The 20,203-nt window shown below is 41.7% G+C and overlaps 1 protein-coding gene across 2 annotated transcripts in view; it reads left to right on the forward strand.

Moving 5' to 3' along the window:
• The first annotated feature begins 9,658 nt into the window (after nucleotides 1-9,658).
• LOC105496044 (T-box transcription factor 18) overlaps nucleotides 9,659-20,203 on the forward strand; it is a 32,768-nt gene continuing 22,223 nt past the window's right edge. The window contains exons 1-5 of one of the 2 annotated variants that reach the window (XM_071096762.1): nucleotides 9,659-9,950; nucleotides 10,812-10,820; nucleotides 11,090-11,294; nucleotides 13,488-13,589; nucleotides 17,017-17,188. In XM_071096762.1, coding sequence (XP_070952863.1) covers nucleotides 9,659-9,950; nucleotides 10,812-10,820; nucleotides 11,090-11,294; nucleotides 13,488-13,589; nucleotides 17,017-17,188 — 780 coding nt within the window. Of the gene's footprint in view, nucleotides 9,951-10,005; nucleotides 10,266-10,811; nucleotides 10,821-11,089; nucleotides 11,295-13,487; nucleotides 13,590-17,016; nucleotides 17,189-20,203 lie in introns of those variants that run through there. The other variant, XM_011766084.2, reaches the window with a different exon arrangement.

Below are 20,203 nucleotides of genomic sequence, written 5' to 3' on the forward strand. Positions count from 1 at the left end.
GACTGCGCGGCCGTAACTGCGCACCCTTCTCGGCCGGCGCTGGGAGGCGCAGGCGCGGCGCGGACGCCGGCACTAAGCTATAACCCTTGACGGGCTCTGAAACGCAGGGGGCTAAGAGGCCTGTTCAAGACAGCCGCCCCGGGAGATGATGTATTTATTCTTGGCACTTACTGTGCACTTAGCACCGAGAGGGCTGTACTTTGCACTTATCAACAGAAACCCGCGTTCCGCGGCCCCTGACTCCCCGTGGTCGCCGAGTGACGTGCCCCCGTCGCTGGCGCGGTTCTTGGGCCTGCGCTTTCCAACAGGTGGAGAGAGCTGGAGGCCACCGGTCGGACGAGCCCCGCTTAGGCTGACACCCACGCCTCGGGGGTTCGGGGGCGCGGCCGGCTAGGTCTTTCCCGGGAAGGGGGCGCGGGCTGGGCTGGAGCCGGGCTTCCGGAGCGGGGGCTTACACTGGAAAGTGAATGCGCAGGCGGCCTCAGAACTTCAAGAAGCCGCGCTGTAGAGCTTCCTAGGCGCCTTCTTTGATCTCTCTTAAAAAGGGTATCATTGTTAATCGCTGAGACGAATCTCCTTTTCTAGTGACTTAAGCAATCAGAGGGACGACTCTGGGATCCAGAGAAGTTGCGAATTGTTTCGCCTTCCTCAATGCTCCCCACCCAAGTTTGCCCACCAAGTCTTTTTTATTTTATACACATGCACACACAAACACCCCACTGGAGAATTCTCAGTGATGAATTGATTAGGAGGTCGCTCCTGAGTAGTCTTGCCTTTCTCTCCCAACACGCCCTTTCCCCAGATGACTCCGAACCCCTGGCGGAATCCGATTCCTGCTCGGGCTCCTGCGGCCAAGCCCCGCTTGGCCACCGCGACGCTGATTTATGGTCCAGTCGCTCGCTTGAACCCCAACGCTTTGGCTGGGTTAATTTTTGTCGATTGTTCCTCATCACACTCAGATAGTTTGTAGCTTGAGACGGATTTTATTTATCACCCTGCACATGTGAAATACAGTCAGACATAAAAATAACTGACTCTGGAACCTGGCACAATATTGGAGCCGTCGGGGAATAATTTGGCTAACCGATTTGGACGTTTCACCTTCTAAACAGAAATGCAGCTCTCAGTCAAACTGTAAATCAGATTGTCTTCGGCAATGTAAAAAGAAGGAAAAAAAAAGCACCAAAACCAGAAAGAACGAAAACTAAATGAAAGAAAATGCAGATATTGCCCAAAACAATATGAGCTTCAGAAACCCAGACTGGATTTTAATTTCAGGTGTAGAACTTCATCGGAAATATGAATTCCTTATTATTTTACCAGTGGGAACAGCCCCAGGGATTTTAGGGTGTCCCCGGAAACTGGACTTCTTTCTTTTTACTTTATTCAGAGTTTTGTTGCTAAATAATATCAAGTAATAAATGCTACATAAAAATGAATAATCCCGAACTAAGCTTACTCTCGGGTGGAGTCAGGTTGGGGTCCCCTTACAAAGTTCTAATTATAAGTGGAAACAAGGGGACGTGGAATGGCCTGTACAGGGCCAGATAGGAGCTCAAGAAGCAACAAAAACTTGGAAAATAAAAATATCAGAAATTTCTGCAGCGCTCTCCTTGTTTCCACCTTTCCGTAGGCAGATGGAAAAGAAACTGATCGGTTTTTCTGCGCCTCATTTCGTCTCCCTCGTCTTTCTGGAAGTCCATAATATGAACCGCTCGATTCCTCACTGTCTCACAAGGACCCAGTGATCCAATGCCTGGCCATGGGGAGTACTGGGCAAGGCAGGAACTGGGAAAGAAGAGAAAACCAATACAGGCAGACCACTCGATTGATCGCAAAGGGAAAATTCAAAACACAACCAAATAAAACTTCTGCCTGGGTAGGGAACATCTGCTGTAATTTTGCATTATTCTCTCCGCAAATCCATTTCATTCTTCTACAACAAAGTGGAGACCAATCTTGCGTGTTTCCCTATGCCTCCACGATGGAAATCTAAAGATGGGTTCCTGGAAGTGAACTCACAGCGAACGTACCTGTAGGCACCTGCCTACTTTCAGGGTATTTATTTGTTTGAACCCATTTTTGACCGAGACCATTCAGATAACTTGCGTCAAACATTTCTCCAAATAAACTGAAACAAGAGAACTCTGAATCTTAAAATCTACAAAATTAAATGTATATTTAAAGATAACAGGGTGCTTCAGGTAGAAAATTAGAGCGATTATTTTTTAATCACTTTGAAGGTGAAGGGAGATGTCTTGGTAGTTGATAGTACTTGATATCCATTGATAATACTGAATACGTAGTATCACATTATTATTGCAATCAAAATGTGGTTTTAAACGTGTTAAATAATTAAATTGAATATTTTGATGGGAAAAAAAGTCAGCAAGTACTTGGAATTTTTTCTCAAAAGCAAGTTTAATTGGTGTGTTTTTGACATTTGCATGGTCCAGATCTTAATCTGATGGTTTTAATATCAGCCCCAAGCTGGCTTTGCTCAATTGATATATCTGCTTCTTTGTATAGGGAATTCAATAAATATAGCACGCCCTGCTGACGGGTACCTCCCGTGTTGTGTGTGAGTAATTCTTTGCCAATGGATGACCTGATATCCTTTTCAGTATAACAAGCTGAGAAATAAAAGAAAAATATTTGCCACTCCACATATTTATTTGTTAGGGATTTTTTTCTTGATTTTAAAAAAATACAACGATGAGTTCTTTATCTTAGAATCTCAGACCACGAATATCTCAAAAAACATATATTTCAAAAATTAAATCTACAGATGTAATACACACTGTGAACCCTATAAAATGCGTTTACAATGCTGACTTAAAGAAAGAAATTTATAACTTTCATATGTACCTTCCTTGTGCAATAGGCAACTGCCATATGTTTCCGACTTCCATAATTCAGTTTTCCTGGACATCTGTAGCAGGTAGTGAGTGCTTCTTAAAGTACATTTTATGTAATTTGAGAAGGAACCCGCACTGAAGACTAAAGGTGAACATTAAAAAGCACAAAGCTTTCTAGAAATGCTAGTTATTCTAAATTTACATCATCTGTTATGCATGGCCTGAGATAGTATTTTTTTTTTTCATTCCCTTTTCTTCATGTGACTGAATTTGATGTTTTGGTAGAGTTCCTCTCATTATGACTACTCTTTAGCCTTTTACTTGAAGATTCTCATTTGACTATTTCTGAAAATTCAGCGTGGAAATATATTCCAATATGATTATTGCATTTGAAATAAATTTTAAGAATTTTATATTGAAGTGGGAAAAATCCCTAAGCTCTTTCATTTTTTTATTTTTCTTAATTGTTTATGATACACTTTTTAAAGGACAGAAGAGTTTACACAATTTAAAGTGAAGACAAAACCAAAGCAAAAGCCATGCTGCAAAGTCATAACTTCTTGTCAAACTGTTGCTCGTGTGTTTAAATGCAGGGTTCATTCCTAATGCTAATACTATTTTTTAATTTTTCAATAGCTTATTTCTTTTTGCATAATTCCAGTGCTGGCTTTAAATTAATCCATTAAAAATCCTTTCATTCAGCTAAACTGAAATGCCTCATCTGTCAGTACAAAAATATGAATAAATTCCAGCCACGTTTTTCATTGTTTATACTTTCAGCAGATTATATGAATGTGCACAAAATTTCCACTGTTTAAGAACTTTCGGTATCTACAGATGTAAAATATGAGAACAGGACCTAATTTACAGCCAATTAGAGGGTGTAATAATTTTTATTAAAAGCAAAACACTAAATCTAGTGACCCTTAAATGGGGCCTAAACGGGGACATTTAGTTCCATTTTCAATTCATTTTATAAAACCAGCAGACTCAAGGTAACTTTTTGTCTATAAGGAAAGATAACATTAAATATTTAATTCAAAGAATAGGAAGCTGTGTATTTTCAAATATCAATTTAAACATGTTTTTATATAGCATAGACTATTAAAATGCTCATTATAACTAATTAGAGAATATTAGTTAGCTTCCCTATTCAATAGTTTGCTTTATGTCCAAATTGATCTGTTGCAATTGGTATTAGCAATGTCCAGCTAGGCATCTTCGAGTATTCATTTACATCTGGGTGTTAATTTCAGTACCTCCTTCAAGCCATCTTATATGTCACATATTAGTGATAGAGACAAGTGTGGCCTTCTTGAACATTTCTGTTACTGATCCCTCAACACTGTAGTGTTGTGGGAGGGGTGTGAGTCAATAAATGAGGGAGATAGGGTAGCGGTTTTTCACCCACGGGGTGAAAAAAAAATAATTGCAGTGTAGTTTGGAGGTAAAGCAGATACCGCTGGAGATAGGCCATGCATGAATACGGAAGCTTATTCTCGCAGAGGGTGAATTTTCTTCTGGACGCATTACAGATTCGTTACTTCCTCAATATCCCTCGACTTGGTGGACCAAAAGCCCCCTTCTCCCCTTCCTTTCTCCAAGTTGGAAAACTGGGTGTGTAGGGGTGGGGGGCGGTTGGAGGGAGAGAGGAATGAAGACAAGCTTACCCTGGGAGTATACTCTTCATTCCACACTCCAGAAACCGCGCACCTCCCTGGAACCCCAATGAGAAATGATCATTGATTTAAAAAAAAAAAAAAAAAAAAAAGCGCTCAAAGAGAAACTCCGCGGGCTCAGACCTGATTCTGATTCTTCTACCTGAGAACTGTGGAGTTCTTCCGTGAGCTGCATAGGTCCTTTGTAGAGGGCCTCAGTCTCAGCTAATCGGAATTGAGAAGGACGAATTGTTCAGGGTGAAGAATGGAAAACAGTCACCAGCAAGTGGGTAGGCGATGTCGGCGTGTGCAAGTTAGCCACAGGAGTGAGCAGGGAGGAATTGCAGCTCCGGATCCCTTTCTTCACGGGGCCTGGGTTTGCAGCTGCAGCTGCAGACCCGGCAGAGAAATCCGCAAGAGTGCAGTCGTTGAGCCCTGGGACTACTGAATTTACTCCCATAGCCTTTATAAACTTGTAGAAGTTAAAATATTTTCATTAACCCAGATCAGAAGGAGAGGCGAGAAGAGTATGTGCGAAGAGAAGAAAGAGTGGGAAAGAGTAGGGACGGGAATGGCAGAGAGGGGAAGCCCTAGCCCGTTTGTGCGGCGCTGCCTGGTGACTCAGAACGGAGGCTGAAGTTCACGTCCCCAATTAGGCTATGGCTCCTTCCCAGATTAAACTATAGAGGAACGCAGCCAAATAAGTACCCCTCTTGGTGTTTGGATTTGGCCCTTGCCCACCCCTACTCTCCCTCCCATTTCTGCTTCTAGCTCACTTAATCTTTTACTAATAATAAACTTCTCTATGTGTGGCAAAGAAGTCTGGGTCCAGATTATTTGGAGACTCGGGGACCATTTGATGTGCCCTGAGATCAGGGGCAAAGAACAGACTCTTGTCTGAACAGAATCAGGGCTTACCTTATCAAGTCTGAGAAATCAAATATAGGGGTTAAATACAGCCAGTGTCAAGTGTAAAAGAAAAAAAATTCAGTCTTTCGAAAGAAAGAATGAAGACCAGACTCATAGAGCTTTAACATTTATAACTTAAAAAGAAACAATTGTTTATAAATAAAATGTAAGTATCTTATAAATCAGGTAAGATGAAATGGCAAACTATACACAACTGGCCATGTGTCAATGCTAGGTAAACAGTCTCCAGGCTAAAAAGCAGAGTGGAAGCCGACAGAATTTTTTTAAAAAACAAAACAAAACAAAAAACACTATTTCGGAACTGTCCAATTTTAAACTGCACCAAGAAAAATAAAGAAGAGACCGGATATGCTTTTTAAAAGTCCATCTCCTGGCCCTGCACGCCCCCTCCCACCAGTTAGTGTTGCAGGACATGGATTCCACCCTACACCATTGTCCCAGATCTGGGAGCTCAAGGATCTTTTGCCCTTCCCTCTCTCCCCAAGTCCCTGAGACTGATTCATTCTGACAATATTCTCCTCTGGCTGACTTTTATTTAATATAGAATCCGGTTGGTCTTGAGAGAGGCCTGACAGTTGATTTCAGTTTTGTTTCCTCAATGTAGCTCAATACTGGGAAAAGACATTTTATCTCCTAAAGCAACAGAAGACACACACTCTCAGGTATTTAGACCCCAACTGCCAACAGACGCATTTACACTTGAGCAGGTGCACACGCTCACGCACACATGCACACACAGACACGCGCACACGCGAGACTGGATATAGCCGAATTTTCCCGGGAGATTACGTGACCTGTCCCTGCTTTCTTTGCTCTTTTGACTTGGAAAGGGCGAGGGCCTGGCGCTCTCCTTGCAAGGGCGTGCCACGCTGTTGGTAAAAGGCCTTGCTAGGAGGAGGCTTTGCTGTGAACACTCTCAAGGCTGCTACTCCTCCCGTCAGTCAACTCGGAATGTCTTTCCCTCCCATGCCCAAGGGAGGTTCGACGCCCCTTCTCCAGAAGCCAAGGCCTGAGTGGGCTGCAGTCTGTGACACACTGCCCCTCGGGACCTGGGTTAGCTGGTCCTGCTCAATCCAGTAGCCTGAGCCGAACTTTACCCAAGTCGGAGGCGGCGGGGAGCAGCGGTGTGGCTCTACTGCTATGATTCTCCTTAGCCAGTACCAGGACTAGGGGGCAAACGCCTTGTCCTGTCTTCAGTGCCCTACTCGCACTTGAATTATTTCTAAGGGCCACATTCTAGAAACATCGTGGATGTCGACGAGGCCTTCCTTTCCAGCCTTTCGGCTGTGCGGACACCAGTCGCCAGGTGTCCGCCCCTTCTGGGGTCTGCTGCCAAGGGTGAAGGAGAAAAAAATAAAGAAATGGCAGAGGAAAAGAAGAGGGCGTGAGGCTGTATGATCCTGAGAGTGCCTTGCAGGCCTGTGTAGCCCTTTCTAAATCAGTTTGAGCTGCAGGACATATACAGGGAGAACTTCTTTGCGGAATAGGCTTTGCGTCAGCAAACAGCGTTTGTCCCTGGCAGTTTCTCCCGCTCCCCCTACCCTGGCCGCTGAGCCTCAGCAGGCCCGAGGGCTCCGACGACTCTACCCCTGGGCAGCAGCGTCTACGAGTCTCTAAAGCTGTAAGGACCACTCGGAGAAGCACCGGGTCGCTCCTTTCTTGGGGTCCCGGAGAGCCTGGGATTGGGGCGGGGCACCTTAGCTGAATGCAACTTTGGGCGTCTACTCCTGCTAAGTTAGTTCCTGTCTTGTCCCACTCCCACTCCTGGCCCAAACTCTCTAGGCGGCCTCTCAGCTCTCCCCACCGGCGCCCGCCTTCCGCTAAGTTTCAGAAATGGAATTTGCGTTTCTTTTTAAGGATCTAATACCGGCCTAGGGTACCCCGGAGCTTGGAGACCCACCAGGGACGAGACAGCTCTAAACCGGTCGCAAAGCCTTCATTTTGTAAATGCAAAACAGCTCCTCCCAATTAAGTTTGTTTCTCAGGCGTCTAGAGGACGCTTCCTCCGCAAGGATATTACAAAATCATTTTTGACCTCAAGGCTGCCAGGTTTGGCTGGGCGGCTTGCTCGTGCCTCTGCTCATCGCCTGCCAGGTTCCTGCCCCTGCTGTGGTGTCCGGCCTCCAGGGACCGCGCGTTCTCTTCTACAGTAAAAGGATCAATCTCAGTGGCGAATCTACCCCCAAATACTACTCTACTGAAAGCTTACAGAGAAGTCAGAGATAAAAGGGCAGCCAACGGTTGCGGAGATTGAATTAAACAAGGGAGACGAGGGAGAGGAAAAACATCCTTTGTCATATATATATGTCATATATATGACAAAGGATTATATACAGAGAGATGACATATATATATGACAAAGGATTATATGTGTGTGTGTGTATATATATATATAGAGAGAGAGAGAGAGAGAAGAGCGAGAGACACAGACACGGAGTCTTGCTCTGTCGCCAGGCTGGAGTGCAGTGGCGCGATCTCGGCTAACTGAAACCTCCGCCTCCCGAATTAAAGCGATTATCCTGCCTCAGCCTCCTGAGTAGCTGGGACTACAGGTGTGCACCACGACGCCCAGATAATTTTTGTATTTATTTATTTATTTACTTACTTATTTAGTAGAGACGGGATTTCACCATGTTGGCCAAGATGGTCTCAATCTCTTGACCTAGTGATCCGCCCGCCTCGGCCTCTCAAAGTGCTGGGAATACACAGGCATGAGCCACTGCGCCCGGCCTGCCGTGTATTTTATACTAAAGATGGAGTAATGTGCATGTTTAATTTTATTCCACAAGAGATTTGCTCCATTTATACCAAACATATATATATGTTTTGTTAATCCTAACAAAAGTCGAGTGGAAACTACAAAATAAATTGTACATATATATGTTTGGTGTCATTTAATTAAAAATCACTGATTTTATTAAATTTGTTTTAAATATATCAGTGGACTCCTTAAAAGCCTGAAGTAACAATGGTAAATTGTCAAAAGTAGGACAAATACAAAGTTAGTTAAATCACAGAGAAGTTTTTCAAATGGGGAATTTTATTGCGTCTTTATACTTATTTCATTTTGCGAAGTTTTAAGGGGTTTTAAAGTTGTCCATATCGTTAAAGACATACAGAATGAAAATCTCATGACCTACGTTTTAAAATAACTACCACTCTTTGAAAGAAAAGCGGGGCTGCGGAAAGGGCGCGCTTTTTCTGACATTTATATGAGGGACTGAGCGTTAACGTAACATTTTACACTCCTAAAGAATTTACATATTTCTTAACCTGGTATCCCCCAAGAAAAAAATCACGGAGTAAAATTTAAATAAGCCTAAGCCATATCTGGCGCAGATTGAGTGCTGCCAAAAGCAGTAACGTTTAAATGAGGAAGGAGGGGCCTGCGAATTCTTCCCAGCTTCCCCATATTCTGAGTTGTAGCAACATTAAGTGACACGGAAGTGGGACGGCAATTACGGAACCTTGAAAGATTCTTGATATAACTTGTTGAACGTCTAGTTTAAAGCCGGGAGCTTCCGCCTTTCCAGGTCCTGGTGAGGAAAACTGGAGACTACGGGGCTGGACTCAGCTATGGACGTCAGAGAGACAGATCGAGTTCAGCGCGCGTGGGGCTGGCACATCCAAGCCAGACGGCGGCGCTTTTCACTCCTGGTTTTTCGCTACCTTGTAAGGAAGTGGGCGCGGGCTGCGCGGAGTCGGCGCCTCCCGATTGGCCGGCCGTCTGAGTGATGGACAGGGTCCCGGGCTCCGCCCCCGCCGCTTTATTGACACTAATGAGCAAGTTCTTCCCACCGCTCTCCTGCCTGGAAGTGCTGACAGATCAAGGCAACAAATTTCAATTACAATCCCTAATTTGTGTCCACAGAGTGTTTTTTACCCATGTTAGTCCTCTCTGGCGCATCAGTTGAGGCAGACCTCGGAGCAGCAGGAGGAGGTGGAAGGGGTGGGAGCAAAGGAGTGCATCAGTGAGAGAGCACGCGAGAGACCCAGGGAAGGAGACTTGGCCGGCGCGTCGCCGGTTCCTCGGATCCCAACACAAGCGAGAAAGAGGAAACGCCAAATCTGTTTTTTGCCCGCGGTGGGGAAGGGGGCAGATCTCGGGAGGCCCCGAGAGCCTATTAGTTTTTGGTAGGGGAAGAGCGAGAGCGCGCGTGTGCCCGCGTGAGTGTATATGAGAGAGGGGCGGGCGGGCGCGGGGCGGGGGGGATGGCCGAGAAGCGAAGGGGCTCGCCGTGCAGCATGCTAAGCCTCAAGGCGCACGCTTTCTCCGTGGAGGCGCTGATCGGCGCCGAGAAGCAGCAACAGCTTCAGAAGAAGCGGCGAAAACTGGGCGCCGAAGAGGCGGCGGGGGCCGTGGACGACGGAGGCTGCAGCCGCGGCGGCGGCGCGGGCGAAAAGGGCCCTTCTGAGGGAGACGAAGGCACTGCGCTCCCGCCGCCGGCTGGGGCGGCGTCTGGGCCGGCTCGGAGTGGCGCAGACCTGGAGCGCGGAGCCGCGGGTGAGTGGGCCCCTTTCTGCCTAACTTCTCTCCGGCGCTAACCTGAACTTCTGCGAGTCTGTGGGTGTGCGTGTGCGCCGCGTCCCTACGTGGCCAAGGCCACTCAGCCGCGAGCGCATTGGCCGTGTCAGGCGCAAAGCTCGCCGAGCAACCTGGTCACCCTCCAGACAGTTAAGATGCTGCTTCCAGCTTTGCCTCGCGGGCGGCCGCCGCCCACTCGGCGACCCGCGCCTTCGGCCGCGGCTGTTTGCGGCGTCTGGCGGTGCAGCTCTGTATGCTTCCTGCGTCTGCCTCCCTTGGGGTTCCAGCCAATGGGTGCTCTTTTTTCTTTCCTAACTTTTAAAAGCACAGGGCGGGGAGGAGGGGAGCGACGGCATACCCCACCCCGAAACCGGAACGAATGCCCTAAACCGTTTGTGCAAACCAGGAAGAGGGCGGCGTATTTGGAAACTTGGTTTCCCGGAGGGTAGTTGAGCGGTTCCCTTCCCTTCTCTTGATTTCTCTGCCAAGGCCGACGGCGACCGCGGGCTTGCTTTTCACACGTTCTCTGCTGGGCTGGAAGCGCAGGGCGGCCGAGAGTTTGGCGAAAGCGGGGTCTGCAGAGCCTTTTAGAAGATGCCTCCGGCCCGGCGCAAAACGAGGCCCAAAACGAGGCGCCGCAGACGCCTATGGCTTAAGGAGGCCCAGTCTCTTGGGACCAGAGTCCGGGCGCTTTTGCTGCGTGCGCTTAGAGGCGCAGGTTACATCGGAGTTTGCACTGGGGACTCTGGACTCGGGAGCTCCTCTGACTCCGTCGGGCGAGCGTCCCAGACCCCGGCGGCGGCGTGAAAGCTTTTCTGCTGGGGCCTTGACCCTGCGGAGGCCCAGCGGGTGGGATGGACGCTGCCCGCGCGCCTCTCCCAGGCTCAGGACTCTCGGGGACCAAACAGGCCACACTGGAGCCCCGAATGCGCCCCTTCGACAGGCACAGCGTGGGTGTCTATCGACTGGCTTGTTCTTTAGGAGGATCCGATGGCACCAAAGCTTCCCCTTTTCTCCCGGTCATTTTCCCCTTCTCAGCCACTTGGTGGGCCCGCATCAGCGGCTGCCTTCCCCTCAGTTTCCCTCACCGGTACCCTCTCTCTTCCTTTGCTGTCCAGGCGGCTGTGAGGACGGCTTCCAGCAGGGAGCTTCCCCTCTGGCGTCACCGGGAGGCTCCCCGAAGGGGTCCCCGGCGCCCTCCCTGGCCCGGCCCGGGACCCCTCTGCCCTCGCCGCAGGCCCCGCGGGTGGATCTGCAGGGAGCTGAGCTTTGGAAGCGCTTTCATGAGATAGGCACTGAGATGATCATCACCAAGGCCGGCAGGTAAAGGGCAAACTGGCGTGGACGCCTCTCCCCACCCCAGACCCTGTCTTCAGCCACCTCTAGCTCAGTCAGGAAGAAGGGACTGCAGCTCCGCAGGGGTTCTGGTTAGCGTTTTCGGTCAAACGGGACAAGGCCCCAGACCGTGGTTCACTTTGGAGGCTAGCTTTGGCTACCCACCACGAGTGCAGTCGGTGCACAGTCCAACTGCTCTCTGGTTGAATGCCAGGAAGAAAATTACTGTCGCCGCTGATGCCACAGCTGTCGCGGTTGCTGTTCTGGGTTCAGGGTGGTTATAAATTTGAGGTCGTATTTACCCTTGTCCAGGTATTTATTTAGGCTCTAGTTGTCAGTTCTGGAACTAGGAAACAAATTCTTTTTTGTTTTTCCTTTTCTCTTTTATTTTTAAACAGCAGTTTACTCCAGTAAACTATGATTTGCTTTTTCAGATTTGAAACTCCCAGGCAGATTGGTTCTTTATCAGAAGATATCCTGGCAATTTGATAACATGATCTGTCCTGCTATTTCATATTAGACTAGGAGGAAAAGTCACTGGACTCACCCACAATACATGTTTAATTATGTATAGGTGCAAGAATAATTACCCTGATTTTTAAAAAGCATCCTGTTTATGGAGTAGCTGGTTATTTTATTTTATTTATTTTTTGTCCTAAATGGAATCCAACACAGCCTGAATTTGCTAAGGAATACTTACATTTTTTTTTAAATAAAAACTTACATCGGTTTTTTAAAAAGTGTGAAATTCGCCCATCCATTGGTTAGTAAAATAAATGGATTTGTTGGGCAGATCATATTAATTTAAGGTAGGTACATGAATATTTGCATTTTAAGTTTTCAGTTTATTTAGTGCAATGAAATCTATGAATAATAAGCTTCCTTAAACGGAACTTTAAAAAGCACACACAACTCTTTCAGGGAGTACACATGGTAAAAACCTGGATAGCATAAAAAGTATCCAAACTTATTAGAAATTACAAAAAAAACCATATTTTATTGAATCCATATGCTACCTTCTACATTTTCACAGAGCTTTTATTAATGATCCAAATTCAGTCTTCACCAACACAAAGCAATAGTTGTCTTATAAAGGATGTAGTTAAAGACCTTTACTCTTTATCTTACAGGTGCACTGAAATAACACTAAAACAGCCAGCGTATTAAATTGTTCTCATACCTAGTTAGGAGTAATAGACTTTATTTTTTTCTGGAAGTAGTCTTTCATGGTTGTTATAGAAAAAAATTTGGTAAATAGCTACTAAAATTTCTGTTAAAAGGTTAAATTAACAAAAATTAGATTTCCTTGGAAGGGACTTAAACGTAAATCATTAGATGATTTTAAAAAAATCAAACTGCTATATTTGTTTCTTATATACATTAATTTACTGTTGTATTCTTTGCTGCTGTGCCTTTTTAAACTGATGGGTGCATTTACGCTAGCATCTCCTTTGATATACATCTTTGGGAAGCCAGGATAAATGCAAATTTTCATCTGTTTTAATTAGCAAAGTTTTGAGTAAATGTGGTTAAGTAAGAAAACATTTTCATGGTATGGCAGGGGAAGAAATGATTTGGTAAATATACATTGTGTTTAGTTTCTGCTTTCAATAAAGAAGTTTTACTATACCTTTCAAATTTAAAGCAACTTTTGCACTTCACCTTTACCATGCTGCAGACAGGAAGTCCTGTCTCAATAAAGAACATATTGTTTGGTTATAGCATGGCACATTGGCTCCTTGTGGTTTTTTATAACCCTTTAAAAATTTCACATTATAATATATTTTATCACTTTCAGAGATCCAAATTTTGTATTTCTACCATTTGTTACATTTTATTAGTTGTATTACTAAAGTAAATATGCTTATTGATTTTGTTTAAAAAATAAGATGCTTTCTTTTGCGCCATTACTCCCTCAGTGTAAAATTCTTTTACTTTTAGCTATACTGACATTTCAGTAAACACAGAACACATGTACACAGGGCGTAACAAATTACATTTAAAAATATCAGTTTTGATATGTTCTATGTCCCCACTCCTTGAATTACATTGGCAAAGTGAATACTATAAATTTATCCATATTAAAAATAGAGATCCAAGAGGTTTCTTTGCTTGTTCAGTCACCATCCTTAGTCACAACCAGAAACCCCAAACCCTCTTTCTCTTCGCCTTTTTAAATAGGCGCATGTTTCCAGCAATGAGAGTGAAGATCTCTGGATTAGATCCTCACCAGCAATATTACATTGCCATGGATATTGTACCAGTGGACAACAAAAGATACAGGTACAGTGATTAGATACTGAACTATAAAAAAAAAAAACACAAAACACTAGGATTTTGCAGGCTAGTGCCTGTTTGATCTGTGAGGACTGTGATCTTTGTTTCCAGAAGTCTGTAGAATTTCCAGATCCGTACTTTAACGCCCATGGGTGCCAGCGGCCCAGATGGTACCTTTTCTTGCAGCAAATGTGGAAACTTAATTTTTGTTTTGTTTTTAGTAGACACAGAAATGTTTTCAAATATTGAGAACTTCTAAAAGGGGATAATTTGGTGTTGCTAAACTAAATGTGTCTTTTATATTGACTTACATTTCAATGCGAATTTTGAGAGGAAATGTTATGTAATGTTTACAGATATAAATTATATTAAATGGAAAGTCATAATTTCTTCGTGATCTTTTTGTCATGTAAATTTCCTTTATCTTGTTACATACAAAACCATCAACGTTTGTAGACTGTTTTTTAATTTCAGAAAATTATTTAAGGTTTTCTACAAGTAAGAAAAATAAAAATCATATAATTTATTGTGATATTAGGACATCACTAAACTAGTAAAAAATTTTTTCCTTTCTGTTGTTTTTTTGGTTTGTGTTATAGTAACTTTTAAAAACTTTTAATATTTGGATTTTGAAAGGGAACGTATTTATGTAAAGATCAAGTAAATTTTGAAAATATACACGTTCTTCAGTTTCAAACCAGTCTTTACTCTTTTTTTTTTTCCTGCAAGAAAACAAATCAGCAATTTTCAGTGACAATGCTTTATATTTTTCTGAAGCGTTAAACACATTAACATTTAAATAAGGACATTTTGTGTGTTTGGAAGATTAGAAGATACTGTTTTAAATTTTGCTTGTCTTATTTCTCACTTTTTGTTGTTGTTGTATGGGACAGAGCTTTTAATACGTTTTTAAACAAAATCAGATTTGGTTTTTATCACTTCAGCAATTTAAGGAATTGCTTTTTCGAAATAGCCTACTAAAAGTACACAGATTTTAATTAGTACGTGGACATATGGAATACTACAAAAAGGGGTAATAAAAAAGACAGTCTTATTATTTGTTTTGTGTATAAGTTATATTATTTTAATCAAATAAGTCATTAGGGAGTTTTGCTAAAATGATCTACCACATGACAGAAGCTAGAAAACATTAAAGTTCATTATTTAAATATACTTGATTTAAAACCCATATTCTAAACTGGGGTTTTGTGCTGAGGAAGATAATATAATTCTTAATAAGCTTAATAATTATTCTTTCTCTTCTAAGTTTGTCTCCTATTTGTTTTCCCAATGTCTTCCCTACATTTCAGTTGGTTTATTTTACTTAATTGATTCAAATTTACTGTATAGAAATAAAGACATTTCAGAAATTAGTATTATGATGCCAGGTTTTAAAAGATCAAATTGTAAAACGTAATTTGTTTTCACTTATATTGCTTCCCAGGAAGAAATTTATTTGTACTATTTGTGTTTAGAATGTTTTACAAAGAATGTATAACTTGTAGCTTTTATTCTGTCAGTGGGTGTGGAGTTTTGACTATTCTAATTGCATACTTTTTCAAGGTTTTGTTAGAGCATATTACTCTATTTGTTTTGGCAGTAACTCAATTCATTTCCACAGTGTAATTTTTCTTGAATTTCTAAGATTTTCATTTCATTTATCAATGTTTTCAGCAACATTAGGAAAAAATTTGGCTCATTTTCTAATGTTAGAGTGGTATTTGGTCAAGTTAAAAATTATTGTCACTTGTTAGAATATAAAATTAATATTTACAAAAGCCCACAATTAGGAACTTATTGAAATTACATCATACCAATTAAAAGAAAAAGGTTTCTCTCTCTCTCTCTTTCTTTCTTTCTTTCTTTCTTTTTTTTTTTTTTGATGGAGTCTTGCTCTGTTGCCCAGGCTGGAGTGCAATGGCGTGATCTCGGCTCACTGCAACCTCTGCTTCCCAGGTTCAAGCCATTCTCCTGCCTCAGCCTCCCCAATAGCTGGGATCACAGGTGCCTGCTACCATGCCCGGCTAATATTTTGTATTTTTAGTAGAGACGGGGTCTCACTATGTTGACCAGGCTGGTCTCGAACTCCTGAACTCATGATCCGCCTACCTCAGCCTCCCAAAGTGCTGGATTACAGGCATAAGCCACAGTCCCTGGCCTAAAGGAAGATTTCTAAAAGAGTATCCCTAATTTTATGATTACATATTTTTTCCCAAGAAAAGAAATGAAAGACTAGAAGGTGTATTGAGCCCAAAATGAACTATGTGACGGATAATTGAAACAAAGGGCCTCATCAGAGACGTTCTGAAATATTTTATACTCTCATAAAAAGAAACGTGTATATAACACAGGTAGACTTTTCTGAGACTATTTGCAAATTACGACTTTAAATTGTATGCTAATCTTAACATAAATGGAAGGAAAATATCTAAGTATAGAATTTTATTTTATAATTTTTTTCTTCATTGTTATACTAGTTTCTAATTTTTTAATTAGCTTATTTTAAATTATTAAATGGTAATCTTAATATAGTTAAATATTAATATTTCTTGAGGCATTGTTATTTAAATGTTTTATTCTTACTGAGTCAATATATTTGTCATATAAAGAAATAGAATAGGATGTTTTGTTTCCTAATTAGAAAAGTAATATTAATTAGATATACCATTATTTTCAAAGTTTGATTTATTTTTTGATTAGTAATATTTGAAAATGATTTGAAAGAATTTTTTTAAAAGGCTCAGGAAAGAAATATAGGAGATGAATAAGGGCCTACATTTTATGATAATACAGATAATACAGAACGTTCTAATTAAACCAAATACTTTGTCCTCAATATATACCTCAATATATAGTGTCATAGTATTGCAAAAAATACCAAATGATAACAGATAAAACATTTTTTCCTATTAAAAAAAAAGTTTCTAGAACTTCTGACTATTTGCTCTTGCTTTTCTACTGTCTGTTCCATAAGCCTGAACATAGTCTAACATGGGAAGCGATCTTGAAGGAAGTGGGACACTTTGAAATGTAACTCTCAAGTATTTTTGAGATTTACTTAAAGGTGAGCTTTACAAGCTATTTGTTTATTCATGTTGATGGAATATTCAGAAGAAAAATGGAAAATATCAGAGTTGGAATGTCACGGGTGAATAAGTGTCATTCATAAGAATGAAGATACTTGCATTTATGGTGGTGATAGTGTACATATTTTTCACGAAGCCCTTAACACGCCCCTTAGTCTGAATTGTCAGCAGGCCACTGCTGCCTTAGAAAGGTTTTGAAAAGCACTTGAAATCTCATTTTTAGTGTAAAGAGGAAATTGATTTATTTTAAACCTGAAACAAAATAGGCACACATTTTGTCTGATTCTACTGAGTTGGACATTCCAAGGTACAAATAGTATACTGAATGCCTGGTCATTGCCTTCTAGGTATGTTTACCACAGCTCAAAGTGGATGGTGGCAGGTAATGCTGACTCCCCTGTGCCACCCCGGGTGTACATTCATCCAGACTCGCCTGCCTCGGGGGAGACTTGGATGAGACAAGTGATCAGCTTCGACAAGCTGAAGCTCACCAACAATGAACTGGATGACCAAGGCCATGTGAGTAGATGGCCTCTTTATTGCATCTATAGATGGCACAGCCACATCTACACTGTGCCTGACTGAAGGAAATGGATGGTTCTAAGATCATAATGTTCATTGCCTGATTGATTAGTATGTACATAATCTGTGCAAAATCAAGTTTATATTTGCATAGACTGTGCCTGTTGCCTGAGTTATCCTATGGGGCATTTAATAGGTTAAAACTAGGTACTGCATTTTTATTGGAATGAAAGTACTGGAAGCAGAGATGTTCTTAGGCAAAATATTTGTGTGAAATCTCATGAGGTGTTAATTATTATACTGTGAATATGAACACTTTGGAGTTGGGTTAATAAGGATAATGATTTATTGTGTCCTGCCTGCATCCACCTCTTTGTCAGCGGAGACTCATTGCTTCTCAGTAATTGCCTAAGCTTATGCTGTTTGTGTGTTCCATCTGCAAGTTTCCAGTTGTTTTGTAATGACATCTAATGTGTCAAAATGTTGCAACAGTCATTCCTTTTATTCTTAAAACTGCTGAAACATGATACATAAACCAAAGTTCAGCCATTCCAATAATGCAGTCATTTTTAACACCTTAGTAATTTTTATGCAGTATTCTTCCCAGGCAAGATTTCTACACTATTCTGTTAATAAATACGTAACTGGATACTTGCTGATTTCTGTTCAAAGCCAGCATTTTTAAAATTAGGTTTATGTTATTTAAGAGCGTTTTGATTAAGGGAGGATTAAAATGCCTTTCGAAGAATATGTCATACATAAAAGAAATATCAACTTGTTTATTTCTTAAAGGAGTGATGTAAAGATAGCATATTTATGAGAATATCTTTTAAAACAAAATGCAGGTTGTCATAAACTAGTAATATAGTGATGACAGGATATGGTTTGGAAGTTGCCAAACAGTATCTTAAGAAATTGACCTTAATGAAAACATTCCAGTATAAATTTCACTGTGATACAAATGCGGTAGGTGGATTTTTAAGATGTAACTAGTAAGATCTCACACTGCCAGTGTTTTTATTTCTTGATTGTTGCCTTTTATGACTTAAAATAGAAATAAAAAAGTAACATAGTAGATTTCTTTTCTGCACCCAACTTCATGTCCTATATTTTAGTGCATTACTTCTTCACTCTCCTTATTTTTATTCCTTATTTTTACAGTTTAACACAGTTGTAACTATTTTTCACAGGAATTCAGTGAAATAACACTGGTTTCTTCTGTGTCACTGAGGCAGCTGACTGTGAAATATGCTCAGCACATTCACTGAAGGACTTTTTTTGGAATAGAACATTTTAGACTTAATGTCTTTAGCATTACTTGTTATCAAAACCTTAAGTACACTACCTTTTCTCGTGAGTTCTACAGTTTAAAAAACATATGCTCTAAAGAGATAAGTGGTGATAAAAACTATATGCCATCATGTATAAGGTATAAGCTTCTTAATAATTTAAATCAATATAGTAATTTTACAGTTCTAATTCTTTCAGTTCAAATTACTGGTTTTCTATTTAATATCTGATGTACCAAATATTAGATGTAGATCTCGTAATTTATCAACCTGTGTGATACTAACTTTATGATTTCAGTAGACTTTATTTAAAACAGCATTCTTCAGAAAATAGGACGTGTGTGTGTGTGTGTGGAGAGAGAGAGAGAAAAAAAAGAGAGAGAAAAACAGAGACAGAGAGAGCAATTTATTTTAAGGAACTTACCAGGAAAATTTGGGTCCTGACAAGTCCGAAATCTGCACAGCCAAATGGAGACCTAGGGAATAAATGATGTTGCAGCTTGAGTGTGAAGGTAGTTTTGTAATAGAATTCCCCCTTCCTCTGGGGATCTCAGTCTGTTTTCTCATACGGTCTTCAACTGGTTGAATGAAGCCTACCCACGTTATGGAGGGTAGTCCACTTTTCTCAAAAGTCTGCTGATTTAAATGTTGATCTCATCTAAAAAGTACCTTGGTAGCAACATCTAGACTGGTGTTTGACCAAATATCTGGGTACTGTGGCATAGCCAATTTGACAGATAAGATTAACTGTCACACAGCATTTGTTTACAACACAAAATAATAGATTACAAATTGAAATTCAGTTACTTAAACCAAAATAATTATAATATTTTACTATTAGGGAAATAAACATAGCAGAAAATAGGCAAAACATAGAGATGTATATTGTCTAACTGCTGAAAATTTTCCTTTAAAGTTGTAGCAGAATGTACTAGTTGAATAAATAGAGGTACATTAACATGTGGGGAGCAGGGAGAGAGATGTATCTGTGCAATTTGGAAGCAAGTGAATTGCCTTTGGTAATGGTAAAAATGTACATACGTATTACTTGATACCGGAGGAGAAGTAGGAGGGAAAGTGCCCTTTTTCATTATTCATTTAGAAAACATACTTCTGAAGATGTTATCCAGTGTGGTAAAAGATACAAAGCTGGGCATGGTGGCTTGACCTGGGCATGGTGGCTCATGCCTGTAACCCCAGCACTTTGGGAGGCTGAGGCAGGCGGATCACCTGAGGTCAGGAGTTTGAGACCAGGCTGGCCAACATGATGAAACCCTGTCTCAACTAAAAATACAAAAATTAACCAGGCATGGTGGTGCTTGCCTGTAGTTCCAGCTACTCGGGAGGCTGAGGCAGGAGAATCACTTGAACCCAGGAGGCAGAGGTTGTAGTGAGTTGAGATCATGCCACTACACTCCAACCCAGGTGACAGAGTAAGACTCTGCTTCAAAAAATAAAAAATAAGATAAAAGCCATGATCTCTGCTTTCTGTGAGTTTCTAGCCTAGGTGGGGAGAGAAGAAGCTGTGCACACAGATTATCATCCTGCCAGCTCAGAGAAGTACAGATGCCAGTGTCACCGTATTCCAGCCAGAAAAGATGAGAAAGGCTTTGTGAAGCAAGAATCTGTTTAATTACTCAGCTTGATGACCCTAAATGAGGCTAGATTAAATATTAGGAATTTGTTTCTAATTCTGTTGTTGATTGTGTTCAGGGTATAAGAA

Source organism: Macaca nemestrina, chromosome 5, assembly GCF_043159975.1.
Source record: "Macaca nemestrina isolate mMacNem1 chromosome 5, mMacNem.hap1, whole genome shotgun sequence".
In the NCBI taxonomy this organism is placed as follows: Eukaryota; Metazoa; Chordata; class Mammalia; order Primates; family Cercopithecidae; genus Macaca; species Macaca nemestrina.